This window comes from Podarcis cretensis (assembly GCF_951804945.1).
Source record: "Podarcis cretensis genome assembly, chromosome: 7".
NCBI classification, from domain to species: Eukaryota; Metazoa; Chordata; class Lepidosauria; order Squamata; family Lacertidae; genus Podarcis; species Podarcis cretensis.
Genome location: NC_137176.1, coordinates 9,850,687 through 9,873,203, shown reverse-complemented (window position 1 = coordinate 9,873,203; position 22,517 = coordinate 9,850,687). Strand labels below are relative to the sequence as shown.

The 22,517-nt window shown below is 44.1% G+C and overlaps 2 protein-coding genes across 3 annotated transcripts in view; one reads left to right on the top strand and one right to left on the bottom strand.

The window, feature by feature from the left end:
* ELP2 (elongator acetyltransferase complex subunit 2) overlaps positions 1 to 10,012 on the top strand; it is a 43,252-nt gene extending 33,240 nt beyond the window's left edge. The window contains 5 exon segments of the mRNA XM_079983950.1: positions 1,122 to 1,243; positions 4,975 to 5,117; positions 6,608 to 6,721; positions 9,718 to 9,861; positions 9,863 to 10,012. Coding sequence (XP_079840076.1) covers positions 1,122 to 1,243; positions 4,975 to 5,117; positions 6,608 to 6,721; positions 9,718 to 9,861; positions 9,863 to 9,902 — 563 coding nt within the window. The 3' untranslated portion in view covers positions 9,903 to 10,012.
* A 5,861-nt stretch (positions 10,013 to 15,873) lies between these two features.
* The window catches only part of GABBR2 (gamma-aminobutyric acid type B receptor subunit 2), a 287,781-nt gene continuing 281,137 nt past the window's right edge, over positions 15,874 to 22,517 (bottom strand). For both annotated transcript variants that reach the window (XM_079983945.1, XM_079983946.1), the window contains exons 18-19: positions 19,766 to 19,883; positions 15,874 to 19,129 (exon numbers count right to left, since the gene is read on the bottom strand). In XM_079983945.1, coding sequence (XP_079840071.1) covers positions 18,964 to 19,129; positions 19,766 to 19,883 — 284 coding nt within the window. In that variant the 3' untranslated portion in view covers positions 15,874 to 18,963. The remainder of the gene's footprint in view (positions 19,130 to 19,765; positions 19,884 to 22,517) is intronic.

The window sequence follows — 22,517 nt, the reverse complement described above, 5'->3', positions numbered from 1 at the left end:
TTTTAAGGTGTGTTACGAATGAACACACAGATATCCATTTTGCGACTCTCTTTTAGTTTCTTCTTAAACTTCATCTCCTTTTGCAAACTTATTCTTCATATTTTGATTTACAAATCTGGCCTTCATCTTACAGTTTCCAGGGGTGAGAACGTTTGGACAGCAGAAACTTTCAGGCTGCTGATTCATGGCAATCCATTATCCAAATGAGGGTGGTGGAAACTGTCTTGTTTGCTTCTTCCTGTTGGCCTTGGGTGTTTCTTGTGGAAAAGGAACTTTTGGACAAACGTACAGTATGTCTGTTTATGCCCTACTCTGATGAAATGGCAAAATAGTTTCCCTGCTCCTGACCATTATGGACTGAGCAGTGCTCAGGAAGCTGAGCAGTTGTAAAAGCTATAGCAACCTGTCTTCTTTTTTTAGTAGCAACTCTCTTGATAAAATGTTGTCGGACATTTCTCTTGTAAATACATGGTCCAGTAACATTTCACTGCTGAATGGTATCTTTGTATGTAAAGGGATGGCATTCCAGGAGAGTTAACACTGGATGTTAAAGAAAGCTTGTAAATGTGCTGGAAGAAGTGGATATTATGTATTCTGTTCTATTGAACCATCTAAATATGAGTATTGCTGTTCCTGACAGTCTTGTGGGATTTGGAAACGATTGCCAATTCTTTAACTGGTTTGTAGATTGTGTGTGTTTGGTGAGGTCAAATCTTCCCTAAAGAAGGCTATTTGAATGCAGTAGATCAGTTTTTCAGCTGGTCGATGTTGGTAGACCCCCCCCACCCCCCACCCCAAACTCGCTAGCAGTGATGCCACTGTAGCTGCTCAAGCAGCTTGGCTCGGGAAGGTCTCTTTTCCTTGATTGAGCAATCTTAGTAGATGATCTGAGTTGCCCCAGAAGCTTCTGCAGTTATGCAGAGGGCTGCCTATAGTGTTCAGAACACCAGGAAGTAGGAACGGGGTGTGTGTCTGGATGCAGTTTGTGAGCCATCAGTTGGCCATCTGTACTCTGTATTACTGTTCCCTCCTTTTAAACTTTTACCCCACCATTTTCTGGGGCAAGGTCTGCCTGCAGGAATAAATCACAACGTTCTTCTGTTTCATATTTGTCATTCCAGACCCAGCTTTCAGCCTTTTTGCTTACACAAATCAAAGCATGGCTGTGCACACTCGCATCATTTGGTCCTGCGACTGGACCCCTGATAGCAAGTATTTCATTACTGGAAGCAGAGACAAAAAGGTAAGTAAATAATCAGTTGCTCCTTACCCAGCTTCACAGAGTTAATTCACACAAATCAATATTTATTTATTAAAAGCATTTACACCCCACCCTCTTCCTTAAAAAGGGTGTCCAAGGCAGTGTTCCATCCATGTAATTGTTTAAAAAGTACAAAAATGTTTAAAGAAAACCAATGCTTCACTCCTATTTGGGGAAAGAACCAAAGGAGCATGTTCTTGTATGTTTATGCGGAATGTGTCATTAAAATTAATATGCCTTTAAAAATTCATCCCTCAGTAAATTTGTTTGGCACTGAACTTGACTACCTATTTTTTATATATAGGCATAATCTTTTACTGAAAGTCCTAATTCAATGCAGATGGAAGATGTTGAGTATTAGAAAGCAGAGGAGGAATTTTGCACAAAATATTATTTACCCAGCTGCTGCTAATTCTAACATGCTCATTGTTAGTGAGTATAGGACTGAAGCGAGATCTTGCATGTTAGCTTAGAAAGGTAATAGTTTTATGCAGTAGGAAGTCTCTTATAGCCATATTCTGCGTACCATGATGGGGCAAGAACCTGCTTAAGGCATTTCTTTTGAAAAAGATGAAGCCTGAATTCAGGCAGGGTGTACTACATTCAGTCATTCAATCATTCATTCATTCATTCATTCATTCAATCAATCAATCAATCAATCAATAAAATGTTGTATACCTAGGCAGTCCAAATTATGTGCTAAGTAATTAGAAATTTATGCTATCTGTGGATTCTGCAAATTGAGAAATTAGCATAAATTACCGTATTTCTTGCACCATAACACTCACTTTTTCCATCCTAGAAAGTAAGGGGAAATGTCTGTGCTTGTTATGGAGCGAATGCCTGCGGGTGGCGGGGGTGTGTGTGTGGATCTGCTGCAGTCGTGAGCAGAGGATCCATGGTTCCCCTTCCTTCCCTCCTCCGTGGCTTGCTTTGAAACAGCAAAGCGGGAGAAGAGCCGCGGAGTGGGGAGGAGAGAGGGACAGAGAGCCTGCTTCTTTAAAGGAGCAAAGCGGGAGAGGAGAGGAGCCGCTTACACGAGTGTAAGCGGCTCCTGTCCGGTTGGTTCCTTTAAAGCAAGCAGGCTCTCTGTCCCTCTCTCCTCCCCACTCAGCTCGCTAAATAGCAGCAAAGTTTTTCAGCTCGCTAGCGGGGAGGAGGGAGAAAAGCAGAGCCTGCTTGCTTTAAAGGAGCAAAGTGGGAGAGGAGAGGAGCCTTCTCCCCTTATACCCCTCTTCTTCATTATTAGCAGCATCCTTCTCCACACACCCCATGCGTGCTCCTTGTCCCTTGAGTGCTTTTCCTTCCCTCCCCACTTAAAACGTTGTTACAAAGCACGGATCCACATGGATCCTCAGGATTTTTGCATTGGGCTACTCCAAACTCACTGTCAGATCACATGTCTGTGGCCACAGCATGAACCACAAAAATCATATATCCACTGTTTCGTTTAGAATATTTTTTTTCTTGTTTTCCTCCTCTGAAAACTATGTGCATGTTATGGTCTGGTGCGTGTTATAGAGCGAAAAATACGGTACCTTATTTCAAATAATTTATTATGAGAACAGGCGCGGTAGTGGTTAGAGTGTTGGACTGAGCCTAGGAAGAAATCTGCACTGAATCTCACTTGTTCACCTTGTGCCAGTCATTCTCTCTTGACCTAACCCACGTCACAGGGTTGTTGTGGGAATAAAATGGGGGGGGGGGAGAGAGAAAAAGGATGAAATTCTCCGGAAGCTGAATTCTGTGCTCCATAGCACATATTGTGGGTTTTCTATGCTCCTACAGAAGTGTAGCCATGCATAGAATCTTGCCCAGATCCTAAGAACTTGGTAATCATTTTAGTTTCATATCTGTGAATATGGTGGTCATCTGTGATAATTTAGTACAGTGCCATCTGTATATATAAAGCTTTCACAGTATAAGTGACAGAAAATCACTGTTCCTTGTTATAAGGAGCTTATAGTCTAAGGTTTATCAGTGGAGAGAGAGCAGAGGAAGATCAGGGACGAAAGATGCAAGGATAACAGAAGATAAATGTGAGCAACTGCAGTTACACATACTCTGATTTCATGGTAGTAGGGAATGAAAAGTGAGTGGTGGTTGTCTATAATCAAATTTTTAAAGTGCAAAAAGTATTTTTTTTATGGTAACGACTCTGTTTCGTATGCCTCTTCACGTATTGTTAGGTTCTGTTTTGCAGTCCCGGCTTAGAGTGGCTTTTGCCTTGCTGCTAACAAAGTGAACAAGAGCTTTAGATCTTGCCTTATTTATGTACCACTGGCTATAATAATCTATTTTGTAAATTCCCACCTTCACATGGGGGAAAAAAACCTTCCATCGCCTTCGTTGTTATCCTTTCTTAAGCCCCCATACAGGTTCTTTTCTCTTTTTTTGCAATATCCTTTCTTTGCTGGTGGCGAGCAGCCCAGCAAAGAAGGTTTTCCAGATAATCCTTATCAGTTAATCCATGCTTCTAAATGTTTTTTGTACAGCAGTAGAACTTACTATGTGTTTTGTACACTGTTTGCTAACCAGCAGTGGCTTTCCCAGAGCCTAAGCCTCTGCTCTAAAACTAATTTTGGACGCCATAAAGTACATCAACACTTGCGCTGGATTATTATTTTTAATCACCCCTGTAAACATTTCAGAATTGCTGTGAGCAAAGTTGGGAGTGCCTTCTTCTTTCTCCTAACTTCAGATTCCCCCAGAAGCTCCCCCACGCTTCACTTTTCAGTATGGCAAAAAAAGTCAACATATCATTATTGCTTACTGCACTGCTGCAGCTTTTAAACAGTGATCAGTTATACATTTGACTAGCATAAGCTCTGCCTTTGAACACTTCTGAAACTGCAATAGCCAATCTCTGAGGTCATTGGATGATTCCAAGGATGGGCTTAAGCCTAGCAGGAAGAAGAGTGAAATCACTTCTCCTGCACAGAGTAGTGTTCTGTGTGTAACACACACACACACACACAGAGAGAGAGAGAGAGAGAGAGAGAGAGAGAGAGAGATTTGCCTTTATGGTTAGTTTTATTATTTATATGGGTTTATATCCTTCTGTGGGGACGCGAGTGGCTCTGTGGGTTAAACCACAGAGCCCAGGACTTGCTGATCAGAAGGTTGGCGGTTCAAATCCCCATGACGGGGTGAGCTCCCGTTGCTCGGTCCCTGCTCCTGCCAACCTAGCAGTTCGAAAGCACGTCAAAGTGCAAGTAGATAAATAGGTACTGCTCTGGCGGGAAGGTAAACGGCGTTTCCGTGCGCTGCTCTGGTTCGCCAGAAGCGGCTTAGTCATGCTGGCCACATGACCCGGAAGCTGTATGCTGGCTCCCTCGGCCAATGAAGTGAGATGAGCGCCGCAACCCCAGAGTCAGTCACGACTGGACCTAATGGTCAGGGGTCCCTTTACCTTTATATCCTTCTGTATCCCTTGGACTCAGGGTGGCTAACAGTTTTTCAATAGCATATATAGGTCTGTATTCTTTGGAGGGCTTGCAACAAACCTGGACCCCAAACCAGAGAAGAGGTGGGGAGAAAAACAGGATTTTCACATACTAAATTCATCCCCAAACATTTTCCATGCACTGAGAACAGTTAGTTTCTCGCAGCATTGGGAAGAAACACTGCAGGGGTGGAAACTCCCACCTGATCCAAATGTGCAGTCCTCACTGTCTCATTGGCTGATACTCTGCTACTTGCCCTTGAAATAGGTTGTTATTTGGGGCGAATGTTGTTCAGCAGAGGAGAATAAAGAAAACGACCCGGGTGAGATCCAGCCTTGTTCGCCAGTCCTGGATGTTGGGGACTCTGTCACGGCCCTTAGTGCTAGTCATCTGCTTGCTCCTGATGGGAGGTATGTTGTGTCCTTAAAGAAGAAGCCATGTGCTCAGAAGCCGAATGTTCATGGCGATTGATTTCCTGAAACAGAGCCACTACTAGTGGCTTTTGTGGCCTGTGTTTCTTAGTTCGCCTTGTTGTATTTCTAACTCTTATTCAGACAGTCACTGGTTCTACCTGCCTCTACCCCTTCTAGGTGTTGCTCTACATGGGATGTACATTGTAATATCCACAGGCCCGATTAACAAGTCTTAAAATGGTGGAAGGCTTAAAAGTTGCTTGTATGTGGCGCTGTGGGTTAAACCACAGAGCCTAGGACTTGCTGATCAGAAGGTCGGTGGTTTGAATCCCTGCTACGGGGTGAGCTTCCGTTGCTCAGTCCCTGCTCCTGCCAACGTAGCAGTTCAAAAGCACATCAAAGTGCAAGTAGATAAATAGGTACTGATCTGGCGGGAAGGTAAACGGTGTTAACCGCCTCTCCCAGTATGCCCCACGGAGAGCCTCAAGGTCCATAAATAGCAACACCCTAGTGGTCCTGGGCCCTGAGGAAGTTAAATTAGCTTCAACCAGAGCCAGGGCCTTTTCAACACTGGCTCCGGCCTGGTGGAACACTGCCTCATGAGACCAGGGCCTTGCAGAATCTGATTTCTTTCTGCAGGGCCTGTAAGACAGAGTTGTTCCGCCTGGCCTTTGGCTTGGAGCCAATTTGATTCCCTCCCCTCCCCCTCTTTCTTTTTCCTTTTTCCTTTCTCCTCCTGTGATGAGGCTGTATTTTAATATTTTAATGTTTCAATATTTTAATGTATTTTAATCTTGTTTTTAAGTTGTATTCATTCAACTTGTTTTTATTATTGCTTGTTAGCTGCCCTGAGCCCGGCCTTGGCTGGGGAGGGCGGGGTATAAATTAAAAAATATTACTATTATTATTAGTAGTAGTAGTAGTAGTAGTAGTAGTAGTAGTATTCTGTGCGCTGCTCTGGTTCGCCAGAAGCGGCTTAGTCATGCTGGCCACATGACTCGGAAGCTGTACGCCAGCTCCCTCAGCCAATAAAGCGAGATGAGTGCCGCAACCCCAGAGTCGGCCACGACTGGACCTAATGGTCAGGGGTCCCTTTACCTTTACCTTTATGTGGAGTTTAGATGTGATGTCAAATATGTGGTGGTTGAGCTGGGATTATCAGCTTTCAGAGTTGGAAGGGATCCTGAGGATCGTCTAGCTCAACCGCCTGCAGTTGAGGAATCACAACTAAAGCATCCCTGACAGATGGCCATCCAAGCTGTGCTTAAAAACCTCCAAGGAAGGAGAGTCCACAGTCTACTGAGGGAGACTATTCCATTGTGGAACCGCTCTTTCTGCCAGAAAGTTCTTCCTGATGTTTAGTCAGAACCTCCTTTCTTGTAACTTGAAGCCAGTGGTTTGGGCCTTACCCTCTGGAGCAGGAGAAAACAAGCTTGCTGACTGGGTAATGAGCTTTAATTACTGACAGAACTCTCCTTTTTCTATAGATATATTGTTGCAATAGGCACAGAAAGTGGGAAGATTCACTTGTATAAATGGAAACCAAGCGACAAGAGGCTGCCACTTTCGGACTGGACCAAATGTGCTGAAACAGACAACAGGTATCCCTATCCCAAACCTCTTGTGTCTCAAAGCAACTATACAGAAAGCCACTATTTCACAGATGCCTTAGCATTTGGCTGTGTGAGGGTTCTTGCACTGGTTCTGTGAGGCCCCTTTGGCACCTGTTATAATGATGCCTTAAGGGACCTGCATTTGTAGAAACCCTTATTTATAGAGCTGATGCAGCATAGCTGCTAGAAATGTGAGCTGGGAATTCTCTGCTTCAGATTTGCCCCCAGCCAGTAGCTGAATTTTAATTGTGGCGAGCCATGATATCGTAGCAGCAAGATGTGCACTGGAGGGGATGCAGGAGCAAGGTGAAAATGTTGTGGATGCTTGTGTCTTTGTATGGTTGCTGTGGTCCTTTCTCTGCTTCTTTTTCAAGAACTGCTTAATTTCAGAAAGTGTTGCACAAGAGCTCTTCCAGACCCTGTTGCTCTTGGGAGTGCCAGAGTCAAACCATTTCTGTTGTTCTTAAACTTGTTCTGATTTGATTCCGGTTCATCTCAGTAAAGGTTTGTTAGCAGGTTCAGATGAATGTCATATAATACCGAATTCTCTGTGTGATAAGGCTAAAGGTCCCTGCAATACTTTTATCATTATTATCAATATATCCTGCCTTTCACTGCAGTTCCCAGGCAGTCATCCCTCAAGCCCTGTGGCCAGAACCAGATCTGCTTAGATTCAGGCCATACACTACCACAGTGGTCTTGGTTACTGTGTTACATATGCAATTCCTGGTCCATGCTTTTCGACTCATAGCTGATCCCAGAGATCAGCTTCCCCTGTACATCCTTGCACTCCGTTCATTTTCCTATAGTGAGAGGGAAGACAGTACAGCACAGGTGGAATTCTTCTGTGTAGTGCATGAAAAAAATATCCTTCCCTCCTTCTTTCACTGCACTGTTATCTTCATGGTCGGTTGCAGAATTATAGCAGCAAATGTCCTCTGTTCTGCCTATTTCGTTTCTCAGCCCTGGAAGAGGGCAGTGTGTTAGCAATACTTGGCCTTTATATAGCACATTACATTATCTGGTTGTAATCCTTTCAGTAACCTTGTAAAATGGGTCATCATTCTGACGATATTACAGATTTGAGTGGTAGGAGGCAAGCAGCTGTGAACCAAGGACTCCCTGGTTTGTAGCCCCAGTCTCTTACTGTAGCTCTTATATTAGAAGCTTTAGCCCATATATGGAATTCAGTTGCCATTCATGTTGTGCATGTATCCCCATATCACCCCTTTAAAAAAATTATACCCATATTTTGAACTAGCAACCTGAATTTCAATTCAGATACAACTAAGCCTTAGATAAAAGATGGAATGAAACTCAGTTTAGCTCTGGAATCAGTTACAATTGTTTGCAGCTATATGCATACTGGGTTAAGCCTTTCCAAATCAGATGCAAATAACTTGATGTGCTTGCGTGTGCAAGCTGAACTTTAAAGACCTCAATGGGACATGTAGAAATGCATATAGGGTGAATTTTTAAAAGCTGAAATCTGATGGGAGGGAGGAATATATAGTTGGAGTCAGTTTTATTTATATAATACATGACCTGCCACATTTGTGCTCAAAGCAATTTGCAGACAATAATTTTTTTAAATAAAATAATACAATACTTAATAAGAATTATAGTATCACTACTGCATGAACAATGAATAGAGGATGCACATCCATGCTGATTTCAAGTTCTGTGCCTTTGGGATCTGGCTTGTTAAGGCCCCATGAGACCATGAATGTTTGAATCTCTCACTATGCCATTAACTTTTCCATTTATCTAGATTGGCCCAAAGGGCTTACTAGTGTACCAGCAGCATCTGTTCGCCCTTCAGATGGTTTGCCCGGCTCCACATAACATCTCACACACACAGTCCAGAGCCCTCTGGGACATCTCTTGCCAGCACAATAGCTAGATAAGACTTTACACAGTTCTGTTGGCATACCTTGACTTCTGTATGTCTTGTTTGTTTCACCAAACAGTCTTTACATTTATTAAGAGTTCAATGTTTCAAATTGTCAGCTGTAGCTACTTAATTCTTGAACAAGTTTACCTGCTCTGGTGCCAACAGAAGGAGATTGAATTGGAGCTAATATTTGCTTTTATTTGAGTTGTTTACTCTGTGGAAGAACATATCTGTAGTTCAAAAAGCATTGGGAAATGTGAATATTAGTTGGGCAATTAACATTTCCCACACGTGCTTCTGACTGCAGTTGTTTGCGCACCCGGATTTTGCCTTTCGATGCGGCGGCTAATCATAGTTCAGTGGTTAGGATTGCCCTTACAAACTTATGGGTCAATTACATCATCCTGTCCTGATTTTTGTTAATAATAATTTGCTGAGATAACCATATTGGTAGCCTGTTGGTTGCCCAGAACTCATAATATGAACCCATAATTTGTTTATAAACTTGGTTTGGAAGTAAGGCATTAACGACAGGTTGCCAATGTGGATGTCATGGTAAACTGTGATTAGTGAAAACTAGAAGTGAAAATTAATTGGGGGGGGGGAATTCACACCCTAAAAGGGGGAGAAGGAGTGAGTGAGCACATGGGCTTTCAAAGGCACCCCTGACTATCAACCCATGGTTTGGCATCTTTTCCCTTGAGCTGCTGTACTCTCTGACACTTGCTTCTCTTTAAACTTTCTAAGTGATGTGTTTTGTAACTTTTTGTTAAGAAGCTTGCATGGCTAATGGCAACGTTTGACCTGAAATTACAGCGGAAATAGGTGTATTTCTGTTTGAATTATTTATGGGATGCAGCGGAGAAATGCCACTTGAACTCAGAATAGCTCCAGCATCTTTAATATCTACAGGCAGTGACAAGTTTAGTCCCCCCCCCCCCCCCCCGTGCTGGCAGCGCTGAAAAGGAGTGCACTAATTAGCTAAATGCTGACGTTTGGAATTGACAAAGTCCAGCTGAGTTTGACATTTTGTGGTTGCGAGAGATGAATTGGGTTTCCTTCCCCCCTAATAGCTCCTGTCTTTTTGCAGCCAAAGCCACACTCTTGTCGTCAAGCAGCTGTGTTGGAGAAAGTGCGTGGGCCGCGCTGGGCAAGGGACAGCGGAGAGCAGCAGGTGGCTGCAGCTGGCGAGCTGCGGGGCCGACTATTCTGTCAAGATACTCAGCATTAACAGAGACAGTCTTTAAGCAATTTACTTTCGACCACACTTCGTGAAATATGTCAATAGTACCTGTTTTCTGAACTTTTTTTTTAAAAGCACTTCTTTTTCTGAAAACTATGTGTCTACCTGGAGCTTAATTATTAAAGCGGTTTGTATAAAAACATGTGTTTACTATTGGCCTTCCCTCACGAAAAAGTTATTCTCCACGGGTACATTGCTGTCCTTCGCTAGCGTTTTCCTTGAGATAACCATCTCCCTAGAGCAGAAGTGATTGGGGCAGAACGGACTCACTTCTTTACCTTCTCGGAAATTACATTCCTGTTTAAAATTGCCTATTCCCCACCCCCCATTGTGTTCAACATCATTTTCATTTGTGGTTCTAGCCTGGGCCTCAACAAAGTTTTGTCTCTAAATGTGCCTGAGCCTCAACCAATGCAGGGTTTTTGTTTTTAAATCATTTTGGTCGGGATGGAAAATGTCAGGCTCAGAGGCTGCATTTTGCCCTCTGCACCTCACTATTTGACTCTTAGTACTCTCCCATGGCCCTTCCCAGCCATATCCCCTGCTTGTCCCACTCTGCACTTTCCTTGGTTGTTTTTGCCTAGCTGGAATGTGTCTCTGAACTCTGATAATGCCTCTTGTTTCCTTAGGTTAAGGAAAGAAAGAATGGTGTGAGAATGCCTGTCAACTAGACTATTGACAAAGGTAAAATTCACATTAATTGCTCTGTCCACTTCACAGCCTTTCTCCCTGCCCTCCACAGGCGTGCGGCCCCCCGAATGGAATGTGGCCTTCTGAATGAAAAAGGTTCTGTGCCCCTGATTTAGATGACCTTTTGAAATTCTTTGTAACTTTCCTTCTCTGTTACATATAATGCGTGTTAAGCGCAGCGGCTTGAGATCAGATTTATTGTGCCACGGAACTTGTGTGATTCCAGTTCCATTAGATTTTTCTGAGAGTATAGTACAGTGGTACCTCTGGTTACGAACTTAATTCGTTCCGGAGGTCCGTTCTTAACCTGAGGTACCACTTTAGCTAATGGGGCCTCCTGCTGCCGTGGCGGCGTGATTTCTGTTCTCATCCTGTAGTAAAGTTCTTAACTCGAGGTACTACTTCCAGGTTAGTGGAGTCTATAACCCGAATTATTTGTAACCCGAGGTACCACTGTATTCACTATTTTGCAATATTTGTTAAAAGTGGGTAACTTTTTCAACTATTGAAAGTCTTTGTGTGGTGGTGCACAATCATGTGAGGAAAACGAATAGGACTAGTGTGCTCGGTCCCTGCTCCTGCCCACCTAGCAGTTCAAAAGCATGTCAAAGTGCAAGTTGATAAATAGGTACCGCTCTGGCGGGAAGGTAAACGGCGTTTCCATGCTCCTCTGGTTCGCCAGAAGCAGTTTAGTCATGCTGGCCACATGACCCAGAAGCTGTCTGCGGACAAACGCCGGCTCCCTCGGCCTATAAAGCGAGATGAGCGCCGCAATCCCAGAGTCGTCCACGATTGGACCTAATGGTCAGGGGTACCTTTACCTTTACCGTTAGTGTAACCTGCACAGTTTCTTCATTTTCAACTCTTAATGGATAGTGCTCAGATGGGGGGATCACCTTATGGAAGCAAAATGCAGCTTACCTATGATAAAATAAATTAAGGCATTGGCCTTTTTGTTGACTCTTGCCTGTGTGGTGCTGAAATCAGAGAGGGAAAGGTTTTAGTTGTCTTTCCATAAATAGATTGTGCTGGGTCAATTTTTCTCTAAATTACACACGGCCAACTAAAAAACTCTCCGACTTAATTGTTAAAACCAGTGCAATCTTCTTTTCTCCCAGGAAAGTGAGCCCAGTCATTTTAGAAACCCTTCTTATAAGTGGATCAGATATCAAGCTTGCAGCAGTGGCATAGCAATTGTAGCAGAGATTGATATCTCATTCTGTCCTTTATGCTTAAGCAAATCTTAAAGCCTCTTTGGGGAGCTTCTAATGCATTGCTGAAAATTTAACCAAGCCCAACACATCTCCTTAACCAAGTCGTTCCTATATTGCTTCTGTAAAAAGAAATTGACATGATTTATTTTTAAAAAATTGAAACCTCAGCAATAGAGCAATTCACTCCTGTGTATCTTAAGTTAAAGGGTCTCAAGTGGAGAGCACACAAGTAAACCACCACCAGCTTGCCTCTGCCCGAGACCCTGAATTTCTGTCAGTCAGATTTAAACAGCACCAGGCTTGATAAAATGATGGGTCTGACACCGTGTCAGTCATCATATATTCACATATTTATAAAGCAAAACGGCACAGAAAATGCATCACTATGAGGTCATCCATCCTTAGGAGGCTGGGGCAGTTCATGGTTCTGAGGCCACAGTGCAAATGAACCAGGATCCTTCAAGACCTTTGCATTTTGTTAGGAATAGTCTGCCGAGCTTAGAGGTGGAAGCAATTTTAATACTTGTTAAGTTTTTCCAGTAAAATACACCCAGTCACTGGGATATGCGGCCAAGCAAGTGGTTATTTTGAAGCCTGTGCTGACAGGTATCGTAAGGCATTGAAGAGGGTGAAGCGAGGAGTGCTTGGATTCCTATCTCTGGATGAAATCAGAAGCAAGCACCAAAGAAGAATGGCCAGTCCTCCTTTGCAAGTTGGGCAAGAGTCAATTCAGTGTATGGAACCGGAACAAAATGGCACTTCAGGCCAAGAAAATGGGTGAGTAGCTTCCATTGTAAATGTGTCCTGGCACATGAGCATTTTTAATGTTACATATATATAATTTAAGGTTACATCTTTTTTAACGGGTTGGCTTGACTTCCTCATCAAGAAATCAATGCTCACATTAGTCTTCACTCCCTCTGGAAAATATTTTCTGTCATCCCAGCAAAAACTGAGCCTGCCGTTCCCCCAGACGATAAGAACCTTTGTATTTGTAGGAGCTGCTACATTCTTCCTCTGGAAATAATTCCTAAGCATGAATAATAGTTATGGCCACCAATGTAGACCCCTTCAAAATTAACGGAGGATAATGCTTTCTGTGTCTGTTATCCTACATCCAAGATTGGTGGGAGCATGCCATTAATTGCTGAAAAATGGCAGCTGGGTATTTGGCTAGTCACTTTTGGAAACAGGATATCAGACTAGGTAAGCCTTAGGTTTGATCCAGCAGGGCAGTTCTGATGTCTTACCAGTTTCAAAAGCAATGGCCTGGTAGCTGAGGCCAGAGTTTCTCATGGGAAGTAGCCACTTTAAAAAACAACAAAAAAACAACAACATGCCTGTAAAGGAACAGTGAAAATCCATTTGTGAATGGGAAGGAGTGCTGAAGAAGCATGCAGGGAGTTGTTTTGAAAGCAGCATTGATTTTTTTAAACTTCCACTGAGGTCATGACTAATGTCTGAAAAACCAGGACAACATATGTTAAAATACAACTTCATATCATCTCGCATTAGGAAAACAGCTGGGAACCTGAGTATATTTTTTAAATCAGTGTGTGCTGTCTGCTCTGAGGTTAGTCCCATTGAGTTTAAGGGGGCTTATTTCCAGTTAACTAGGTATTGGATTGCGGCCCAAGAAATGGGACGCTGTGTTATTGGACAATTTATAGGGAGCTATTATTCACTTTGCGGAGTACAGTGTTACCTCGGGTTAAGTACCGTATTTTTTGCGCTATAAGACTCACTTTTTCCTTCCTAAAAAGTAAGGGGAAATGTGTGTGCGTCTTATGGAGCAAATGCAGGCTGCGCAGCTATCCCAGAAGCCAGAACAGCAACAGGGATCGCTGCTTTCGCTGTGCAGTGATCCCTCTTGCTGTTCTGGCTTCTGGGATTCAGAATATTTTTCTTCTTGTTTTCCTCCTCCAAAAACTAGGTGCGTCTTATGGTCTGGTGCGTCTTATAGAGCGAAAAATACGGTACTTAATTCGTTCCGGAGGTCTCGGGTCAAGAACTTTGCTTCAGGATGAGAACAGAAATTGCGTGGTGGCGGCAGCAGGAGGCCTCATTAGCTAAAGTGGTACCTCAGGTTAAGAACACTTTCAGGTTAAGAATGGACCTCCAGAACGAATTAAGTTCTTAACCCGAGGTACCACTGTAATTCCTATGCAGCTATTGTCGACTGTTATGAAAGGCATAATAAACATGTCTCAAAAGACAATACATTTTCTAACTCTGATATGGGAGAACCGAGAACATCCATGTCTTGCCCCACATGTCTTACAGTGTGGTTATGACAACTCCCATCGAGTTGTTTGCAGGGATCACTGCTGCCAACTTTGCAAGCAGATCTCTGGTAACTCCGTTGCTATTTGGGAGCATCAGTGTCATCTACCTTCAGCTTGGGCAATGCTTCAAATAATTTAACACAGTGCATCTCAGTTCCTACATATATGGAGAGCATTATCTTTGCCATAGTTGTTTCTTCCCTCATGGAAGTGTAAGCCTATTCAATTACGCAGACGGGGACAAATCTGAGCAAGCAATTTGCATTGCAATGCAAAATACTTATTAACACCAATACATTTCATTAATATTGGTTTGCTGCAGTTTGTTCCATAAAAGTTGTCTGTCTTTAAGAACAAAGGCTGCTGTAAAATCATCAAAGGCAATACACAACTTATTTAGATCCCATGATGTATCTATTAGCCTAAAATGAAGTTGTGGTCCATAGTACCTCTTCCCTTATGGAAAACAGCATCATAAAAGTGGCTGATGCTGATCGATTTAACAAATGTAGACAAATTATAGGTTTTTGATGGGCCTTGGGGTGGTCCCTTTTCCCTTTCTGGTGTATTGGGATTTATAACCCAAGATGTCCTTCTACTTGACAGGGAGCTTTAGAATTGCTACAAGTCACACACAGCACAGGCTCATATGCACTATTTTTCAAAAAACAAAAACCCTGTTCAGAAATGCGTACAATTTGCCATGTAATACACTTGTACCTACTTCGAAACAAGATGATTCTAAAAATAATACGTTAAAATACACAAAGGCCACAGTTACTGTTAATTCCATCTTTCTGTGCAGGTCCTGTCGCCATTACCAGACTGTTGAGATCAGAACCATGGCGGCATACGGGAGAGTCACTTCCACACTGTATCCAACCAATCTCACGCTGGGAATGGTAAGGACCTCATGGTGCATGATATCATCCTAAAAAGTAGCTTCTAGGCTAGGGGTGGGGAACTTGTAGCTCTCCAGATAGTGCTGGACTCCAGCTTCCATCAGCCCTGCAGCTAACCCTGCCAGTGGCAAGGGATGATGGGAGTTGTAGTCCAGTGAACAGCCACAGGGTCACAGCTTCCCTACACTGTAGGCAGTGTCGGCATGCAGAGGGTCGCAAGGCCAGCTGGCTAGCCCCAGCTGGGTCGTCTCCTTCCAGCCGTCGACCTCTGCTCCGACGTAAATCAGCAACCCGGGGTTCAAAGCCAGGGCACACTATTTCAGCAGAGCAAACTGCACACACAGAATAGGCCTGAAGCTTGTGGAAGCATACTACAACTATAGATTTATTAATCATAAATCAGGACAAAGAAACATGTTGTCTCTCTGTCTTCTCAGAGAGACAGAGAAAAGCAAAAGCTGTACACACAACGGAAGTTCCCAGCAGACTGTGCTGGTATATAAACAGACATGTGACACGCAACAGTTCCATGTCTGCTCCTTAAGGTGGAAATGGAAATCTCAACAGGCAGTTATGGGAAGAGAAGGTCTGCTCCCTTGACTGAATGCTCTGTAGGGCTTTGTGCTGCAGTATGTAGACGATGGTGCAGGCACACTACACAACAACTTTTCTCTCTCCTTGTTGCTCGTGAGTGGTCTAGGACAGAGTCTACTGGAAGAGAGGGTTTTGTCTTAGACTAAAGGCTTGGCCAGGGCTCTGGACTATGAAGCACCTCCCACTTCTCTCTAGCTAGGCCTTTGCCTGTAATACAGAAAGAGATCCATTGCCTGAGTGAGCTTTTTTCCGTCCTAGCAGTGTGTACCTGCAATTTTACAAGGGTTATCTGTAAGAAAGAGAACCACTAAGTAGTAATTAGGTTTTCTCTATTTTATTAATAAAACAGATTTTTGCAACAATTTATTAAAAATTGGTTTTCATGCAGTATAAGGGGTATACAAGAAATTCTCCATGTATTCTCTCTTTTTTTAAAATAATTTTTGACAGTTCCAGTCTAGATTAAAGCATTTTGTGCACTATCATTGTTGGAAAATGCCATTGGGGCATAGCTCGTCATAAATTTTTACAGTACATTTTTGCTGCAGTATAAAAAAAACAGAAACATTAAATAGCTATAGTCACTTTTGTGGGCCTTATTTTCTGCAGGAAATTAAAAAAAAAAATGTTGTGGGAGAAACTACAGTTGCATTGGAGACAAAGAATGTACTGCATGATTTAAACCTAAGAAACAGCACACGGTCAGTATTCACAAAGAGTTACAGACACACACTCACCGCCAACAGTCCAATACTTTTTGGAAAATTTTTTTTTGATTTGTTTCCTGCTATGTTGGAATAATATTTTCTACAGAAATGTTTGTGTATACATTATATACAGTATTATTGTTCTTTTTTGAAAAGTAATATTTATTTGTATTAAATAAAGTCCTGATGAAGTTTATTAATAAATTAAGAGAATACTGGCAACACACATACATACACGCTCACGCACTCACACCAGACGACACCTTCAGTGGTTAGTGCTCAAACCGAGTGATGTGTCCTACTCCCTGTGCGGTAGACCTACTCACTGTTGTCCTAACACTTCCAGGTGCCTCCATGACCTCTCAACGATACGTGTGCAGGGAGAGATTCTGTGATGCCCCCAGTGGATTAAGCGTCATGTGTTTCAAAGGTAATATAATCAGGGAGGAGGGAGCAGGGGCATCCGCAGTAACTTGGTTGATATAATCTCCTCTCTCATGCAGATACTAAAATGCTATATCCTGGGAACACTGGTGGGAAAAAGATTCATTCCTATGGCATGAGAGAAGACAGTGCAGTAACAAAAGGACACACACACACACACACACCCTTCCCTCTCCACACTGCCCTATTGTGCTAGCTTAATTAATACAAGATTTAGAAATGGCAGCTGGCCAGTATCACCAATGTTGCATGCCAAATTGCCATCCAGTTGGCGTGGCCAAGGCTGGAGACAGCCAACACGGTTGGGGGAAAAGTGAAGGTGGCAGTAATTTCCTCTCTCTCTCATCATGCTGTTATCTCTGGGCACACACGGGTGTTGCAGAGTTTTGAAGCACTATCCCCCTTTAAAAAAGAATAGTGAACAGAGACAATGGAGCGTACAACACTTGGGGATTTTTTTTTGCCTGTCTCCAGCTCAGCCACACTCTGCGCCATTCACATGATTTGCATATCCTGCTCACAGCTTGCCATGGGAAGGAACAAGAGCTTTACATAAGCACATTTCTTCATGAATAGGCCCGGCTCACTCAATCTAAAGATTGTGTGGGTGAGGCCTTTTCACAGAGCAGTGCTTTTCAACTGGTGGTACTTCACAGTGTGTTTGGTGGGTTGAGTACCAGCAGTTGAAAGGCACACTTGTCGGTGCATGGAAATGCAGGCGCCTTAGCTTGCTCCAGGCGTCCTATACGCAGTAAGGCAATGGGGAAGATTAGGCCTTGCTTCCATGCTGGTCCAGTGCAGAATCCACCGTGCTTGGGGTTACGTGGAAAGTGCCCTATAACTACGTAAGCGATAAGAACGTCAGAGAATGCAGTATCTTCAATAATGCGAGTGCTGTGCCCCAGAGCAAGGATCCCACTGAAATTCTCTGTTTCAGGTAATCGTGGAAAAGATCTTTGGATCACACATGCACAATCTTAATCACTGCAGGCTTGCACAGAACCACTAGCAGACAGGCAGCACATGCTTGTATCAGACCTCTATCAGTTAGTGATGGAATCACTCAAACATTTCATTTGAGCTTCCTGCTGTTGCACTCTGATAAGAATTCAGTTGCTCTTTTAGGGAGGGAGTAGATTGAATCATGATTTCTCGGGGGAGACCATTTTTTCAAAAATAAAAAAATGTCTTCTACAAAAAACTTATTCACTTCAGTTTTCTAATTCAAAGGACAAGAGGGATTCCCTAGCCCATATTAGGCGAACTTGGTTCAGACTGTCTTTTTCTCAACTACCACTGTCACACACGCAGATATGAAGCAAAGGTTGTGTATATACTATCTGTGCCTCTGCAAAATTCAGCTGCAGCAGCAAAGTGGTGCCTAAACATCCCACCCCCCACCCCGCCTTGCTAAATTAACTGTACTGTAATTATGTTGTGGTTTAAATCAAGCAAACTCTGGGGAGGGGGACAAGCCATCCTGTGACATTAAGACTTCCGTAGCCATTCTCAGCCTTGTGTTGTTGGACCTAGTTTTCAGTATGCAGATAGCCACCTCTGGAACCCTGCATCTTATCAGGAGGAAGGAATGGCTGCAAATAGCATCTTGTTTTCCCTACCTGGTAGCCTTTCTGAGATCCTGGCCCTGGACCTGCTTCCCCCTTGAAGCATTCTCCATCCCAAGCGTATCTTGAGATGTGTGGAGCTGGGCTAAGTGAAAGTCTCAATGACACCCGAAGAACCGTTTCAAAGTGTCTCCTCCTCCTCCCCAGAAATGAATGTCGGCCCAACTAGCCGGTGCCTCCAGCACCTGAATGAAATCCCTGCAAAACAAAAGTGTTTCCATTTCAGTTAATATAACTCTGTTTTCTTTTTGCACGTGGCTCCACATTTTTCAGTAGCCATATAAAGTTTAGTGACACTTGAGCGGGGTTCTTTTGTCTTTGTTCTTTGTCGAGTCTGTTTCCCAGCCACCCTGGCCTCTGCAGAAATCTGGGAAGAAACATGGTTTTGGTGACTTTCCTCAGGAAGAAATAAAAACGTCCACAAGTAAGGCTACAGATCAAACCTCCGGGTGACCCTCTCCACTTCACATGCTTTCCCACAGCAGTGGAGCTGGTCTTCCCTTGACGATGGCCTCGTAAAACTAGTTCCTCTGTTCTAAGAGTAAGAGAGTATGTAGAAGGCAAGAGTTTCACACAAGACGTTCGGTCCAGCCATTGAGTACCAAAAGCAAGTTCACGGAGCTCTGGTCCTCCTACAGGCCAGAGACCATCACACGGAAAGATGGCGGCACGTGCCGGTGCCTTGGACTGGCGCTGGGGCTGACACACGGACTGGCACAGCTGGCATCGACCCCTCCTATTGATGGCAAATAGGCATGATGGAGAATGGGCAGTTGTAAGGAGAGTCGACGCTGTATGCTGCAAAGGCAGAAAGGAGAAAGATGAACAGGAAGGAAATGGAGCAAGGGCTTTGCTAGCAGGCTATTGACAAAAGTGTCCCTCGTTTGTGAGATGCCTTACAGCTACAAATAAATCCAGTGGGCGGCCTGACAAAATAGCCCATGGAACGAGCAAAAGCAATACACCCAAGTTATAATACCGCTTCTTTCTTAACAAACCACTATGAGGCCTTGGGTTTGCTTCTCTCTTTCTTTGCTCATTTGTAAAGCTAAATACTTGCTTGCTAGCCACCCAAGCCCAGCATTAACGCTGAGGCAGTATTTTGTGCATAACAGAACACAGAAATGTCACCATGCTTGAAAACCAGAACTTCAGGTCTCCAGAGTTTGCTGGGGGCACCGTTAACAAGGCCCTCAAATTACAAAAGATTTTGTTTTACTAAATCTTGCCATAAATATGTATGTGTTCGAATGATTAACATTTTACTCAGAAAGACCAAGGGCACAGCGACAACTGTTAGCTTGTATCTCAAAGGATCCTTTGAGACATAATTTTGTAAGTAAGCGATGCACAGATTTAACAAAAAATGCTATGGACTGAGGAAGTAACCTCAGTTCTTGTGACCATGTAACAAGAAAGAACCATGCTACTTACTGTTCTGGGGAATTGATATCTTCTGTAAAGTCTTTGCTCGTTCTGGAGGGCTCTGTCGTATTCCACTGGGCTTGCGGGTTCTGATCAAGGTGGTTTTTCAATACAGCCTTTTCACCATCTACAAAAAAGGGAGAAAAGTGTCTTATCTTATCATTTTTCCAAAGTAAATTTATTTTTCCAGAGTTGCAAGGATGATTCTGTAATCTACCACAGTGCTTCTAAACTTATTTACTGAATCTACTGAATTCTTGTGATAGCTAAGAAACATACAATTTAATAATATAAATAAATAAATCATTTATACCCCGCCCATCTGGCTGGATTTCCCCAGACCAATTAGATGTATTAAAATAATGCAAAATATAAAAATTTGACCCTGACAACAGATGGTTAGCTCACAGCATCCAATAATATCTTCGACCGTCAATTAGATTTTAAACACATTGAAACATACATGCTTTTACTTGCACCCCCAATTACTAGCAAATCTCTCTGTTGGTGAGAAATTCTGGAGGGACATTGTCACTTCTTCTCTGTTCCCAGTTCCAAAAAGCAGGTTGTCTGTCTTTCCTGCACCCACCCAAAACGAAATTGCTGTTGTACAAGTGACTGGATGAAGATCTAATCCCTTGCATACAGCAATACACAACAGTTCTCCACCTGGCCCAGAAGAGCTCTCTACAAAGCACAGTGAAGGGGGTAGCTGCAACACACACAGGGTGATCCTGTACACATCTATGCAGGACCCTCCACTACCTTGTGAGGTATCTCTGGGAGAAGAAAAAGCTAAGGAGCAAATCCTACACAAATCTGGAGTGCAGTCCCTAAGACCGTTGGTTGGCAACTTGTACACCTCCTTCCGGCAACTCCTGCCGCCAACCTGTTGCCAAACGTATCGCTCTGCTTTCCTTTGGACCGCATCAGTGAGGCCAAGAGAGGTGTCCTGTTGTCTGGGCAATCCAAGACCTCCATACACACTGTCCAGGCATGCGTGCTGGCAAGGTCACCCCTGGAAGCACACTCCATTGTCTCTCAAGACAGGCAGATGCCAATTATGCAGAGTATGAGCCATTGAGCTTATTGTGACTTTCTGCTAGGAAGGTGTGTGAAGCCAACACATCAGTTGCTGAATGGAGGAAATAAATTCCTCCCTGGAACTTTATTTCTTCCCCACATCTTGTTTTAATGCCTTCCCTCCTCTCTTTGGTGGCAATGGTGGCTGCAGTGCTCCCATCAGGAACCTCTGCATCTCCTAGACCTTAAAGCAAGCAGACAAGACATAAGACCCAAAGTCAAAACTGCACTCTCCCTTCTCTCTTCTAGGAAAACACAACTGAATTATTCAAGACCTAGACATTTCTATGTTTAGAAATATGTCTCAAATCCTGGGTTTGTTCCAAATGCTGCAAACCAAACACGATCTCACTCTTTGACTACACTGCTCCCAAAGGGCTATAAGCAACACCTTTGGCAGCCAACTACGGCCACTTCCTGGTTTGTTCTGTGTGACTCCCAATCCCTCCTCTCTATACCATGCACCCTGATCGTCCTATGGCAATAAAAAAAATAAAGGCATGTCAGGGACTCAGCGGGAGCGCAGGGAGGAGAGGAGATGGAGAGCGACGGGGAGCAATCCAAGGGCAGCGTAGGAGAAGATGACAGCAGCCCGAGAGATTCCGTGAGCCTCTCCAGCGAATCGGAAGATTCACAGAAGGGGGCGCTGATGGGCAGGGCAAGGGGGGACCCAAGGGGGACACCCCAGAAACAAGGGGCCAGCGGGGACTCCCAGAGCAGCAGTTGGAAATCAGGACCAGCTTCCCCACCAGAGCGTAGTGGGGGGGAGGAGTCCCAGGTATCAGAGCCCACATATTCACCACCAGCGAGAGAAGATGAGTCAGGGTTGGCCACGCCTCCATCGGAGAGCGAGGGAACGGTCAAGAGGAAAGTTGCCGGCTGGGTGCGCGCGCCAAGTTCAAATGTACAGGCGAGCGGCACAGAAGGTAGCCCGGATAGGGAACCAGGTCCTAAAGCCCGCCGGAAGGAGGGGAAAGAATCATCAGGGTCAGCGTCAGAGGAGTCCAGAAAGGATGAGACCCTAGCGGGCAGGAGGGCCCAGAGGAGAAAGGAACTTAGGAAGAGGTGGAGCAAAGCGAGAGTCTTAAACTGGTGTGGAAGGGGCGGAGACTCAGACGGGACTTCGCCGGTCTAGGGTTAAGACGTAGAGCTGCGCGCTGCGGCTTTAAAATGGAAACTGAACCTCAATAAAGACTTTTGTACATAACTACAGCCTAGCGTTGGTCCTCTGTGAGCTGGGACCTAGAGGCAGCTCTGACAAGGCATTTATTTTTCAACCAGCTAGACAGAAAAACAAAATCCCACCAAAGCACCAGTAAGCATTTTGTAATTTAGAACAAACCACAGAGCCTAGGACTTGCCGATCAGAAGGTCGGCGGTTCGAATCCCCGCGATGGGGTGAGCTCCTGTTGCTCGGTTCCTGCTCCTGCCAACCTAGCAGTTCGAAAGCACAAAGTGCAAGTAGAGAAATAGGTACCGCTCCATGACCCAGAAGCTGCACGCCGGCTCCCTCGGCCAATAAAGCGAGATGAGCGCCGCAACCCCAGAGTCGGCCACGACTGGACCTAATGGTCAGGGGTCCCTTTACCTAATTTAGAACAAGGCTGCACTGCTGGAGGCCACCGCATCCTGCAGACAGCAGTCCTAGAGGCACAATTTGTGAAACTGCACAATTACC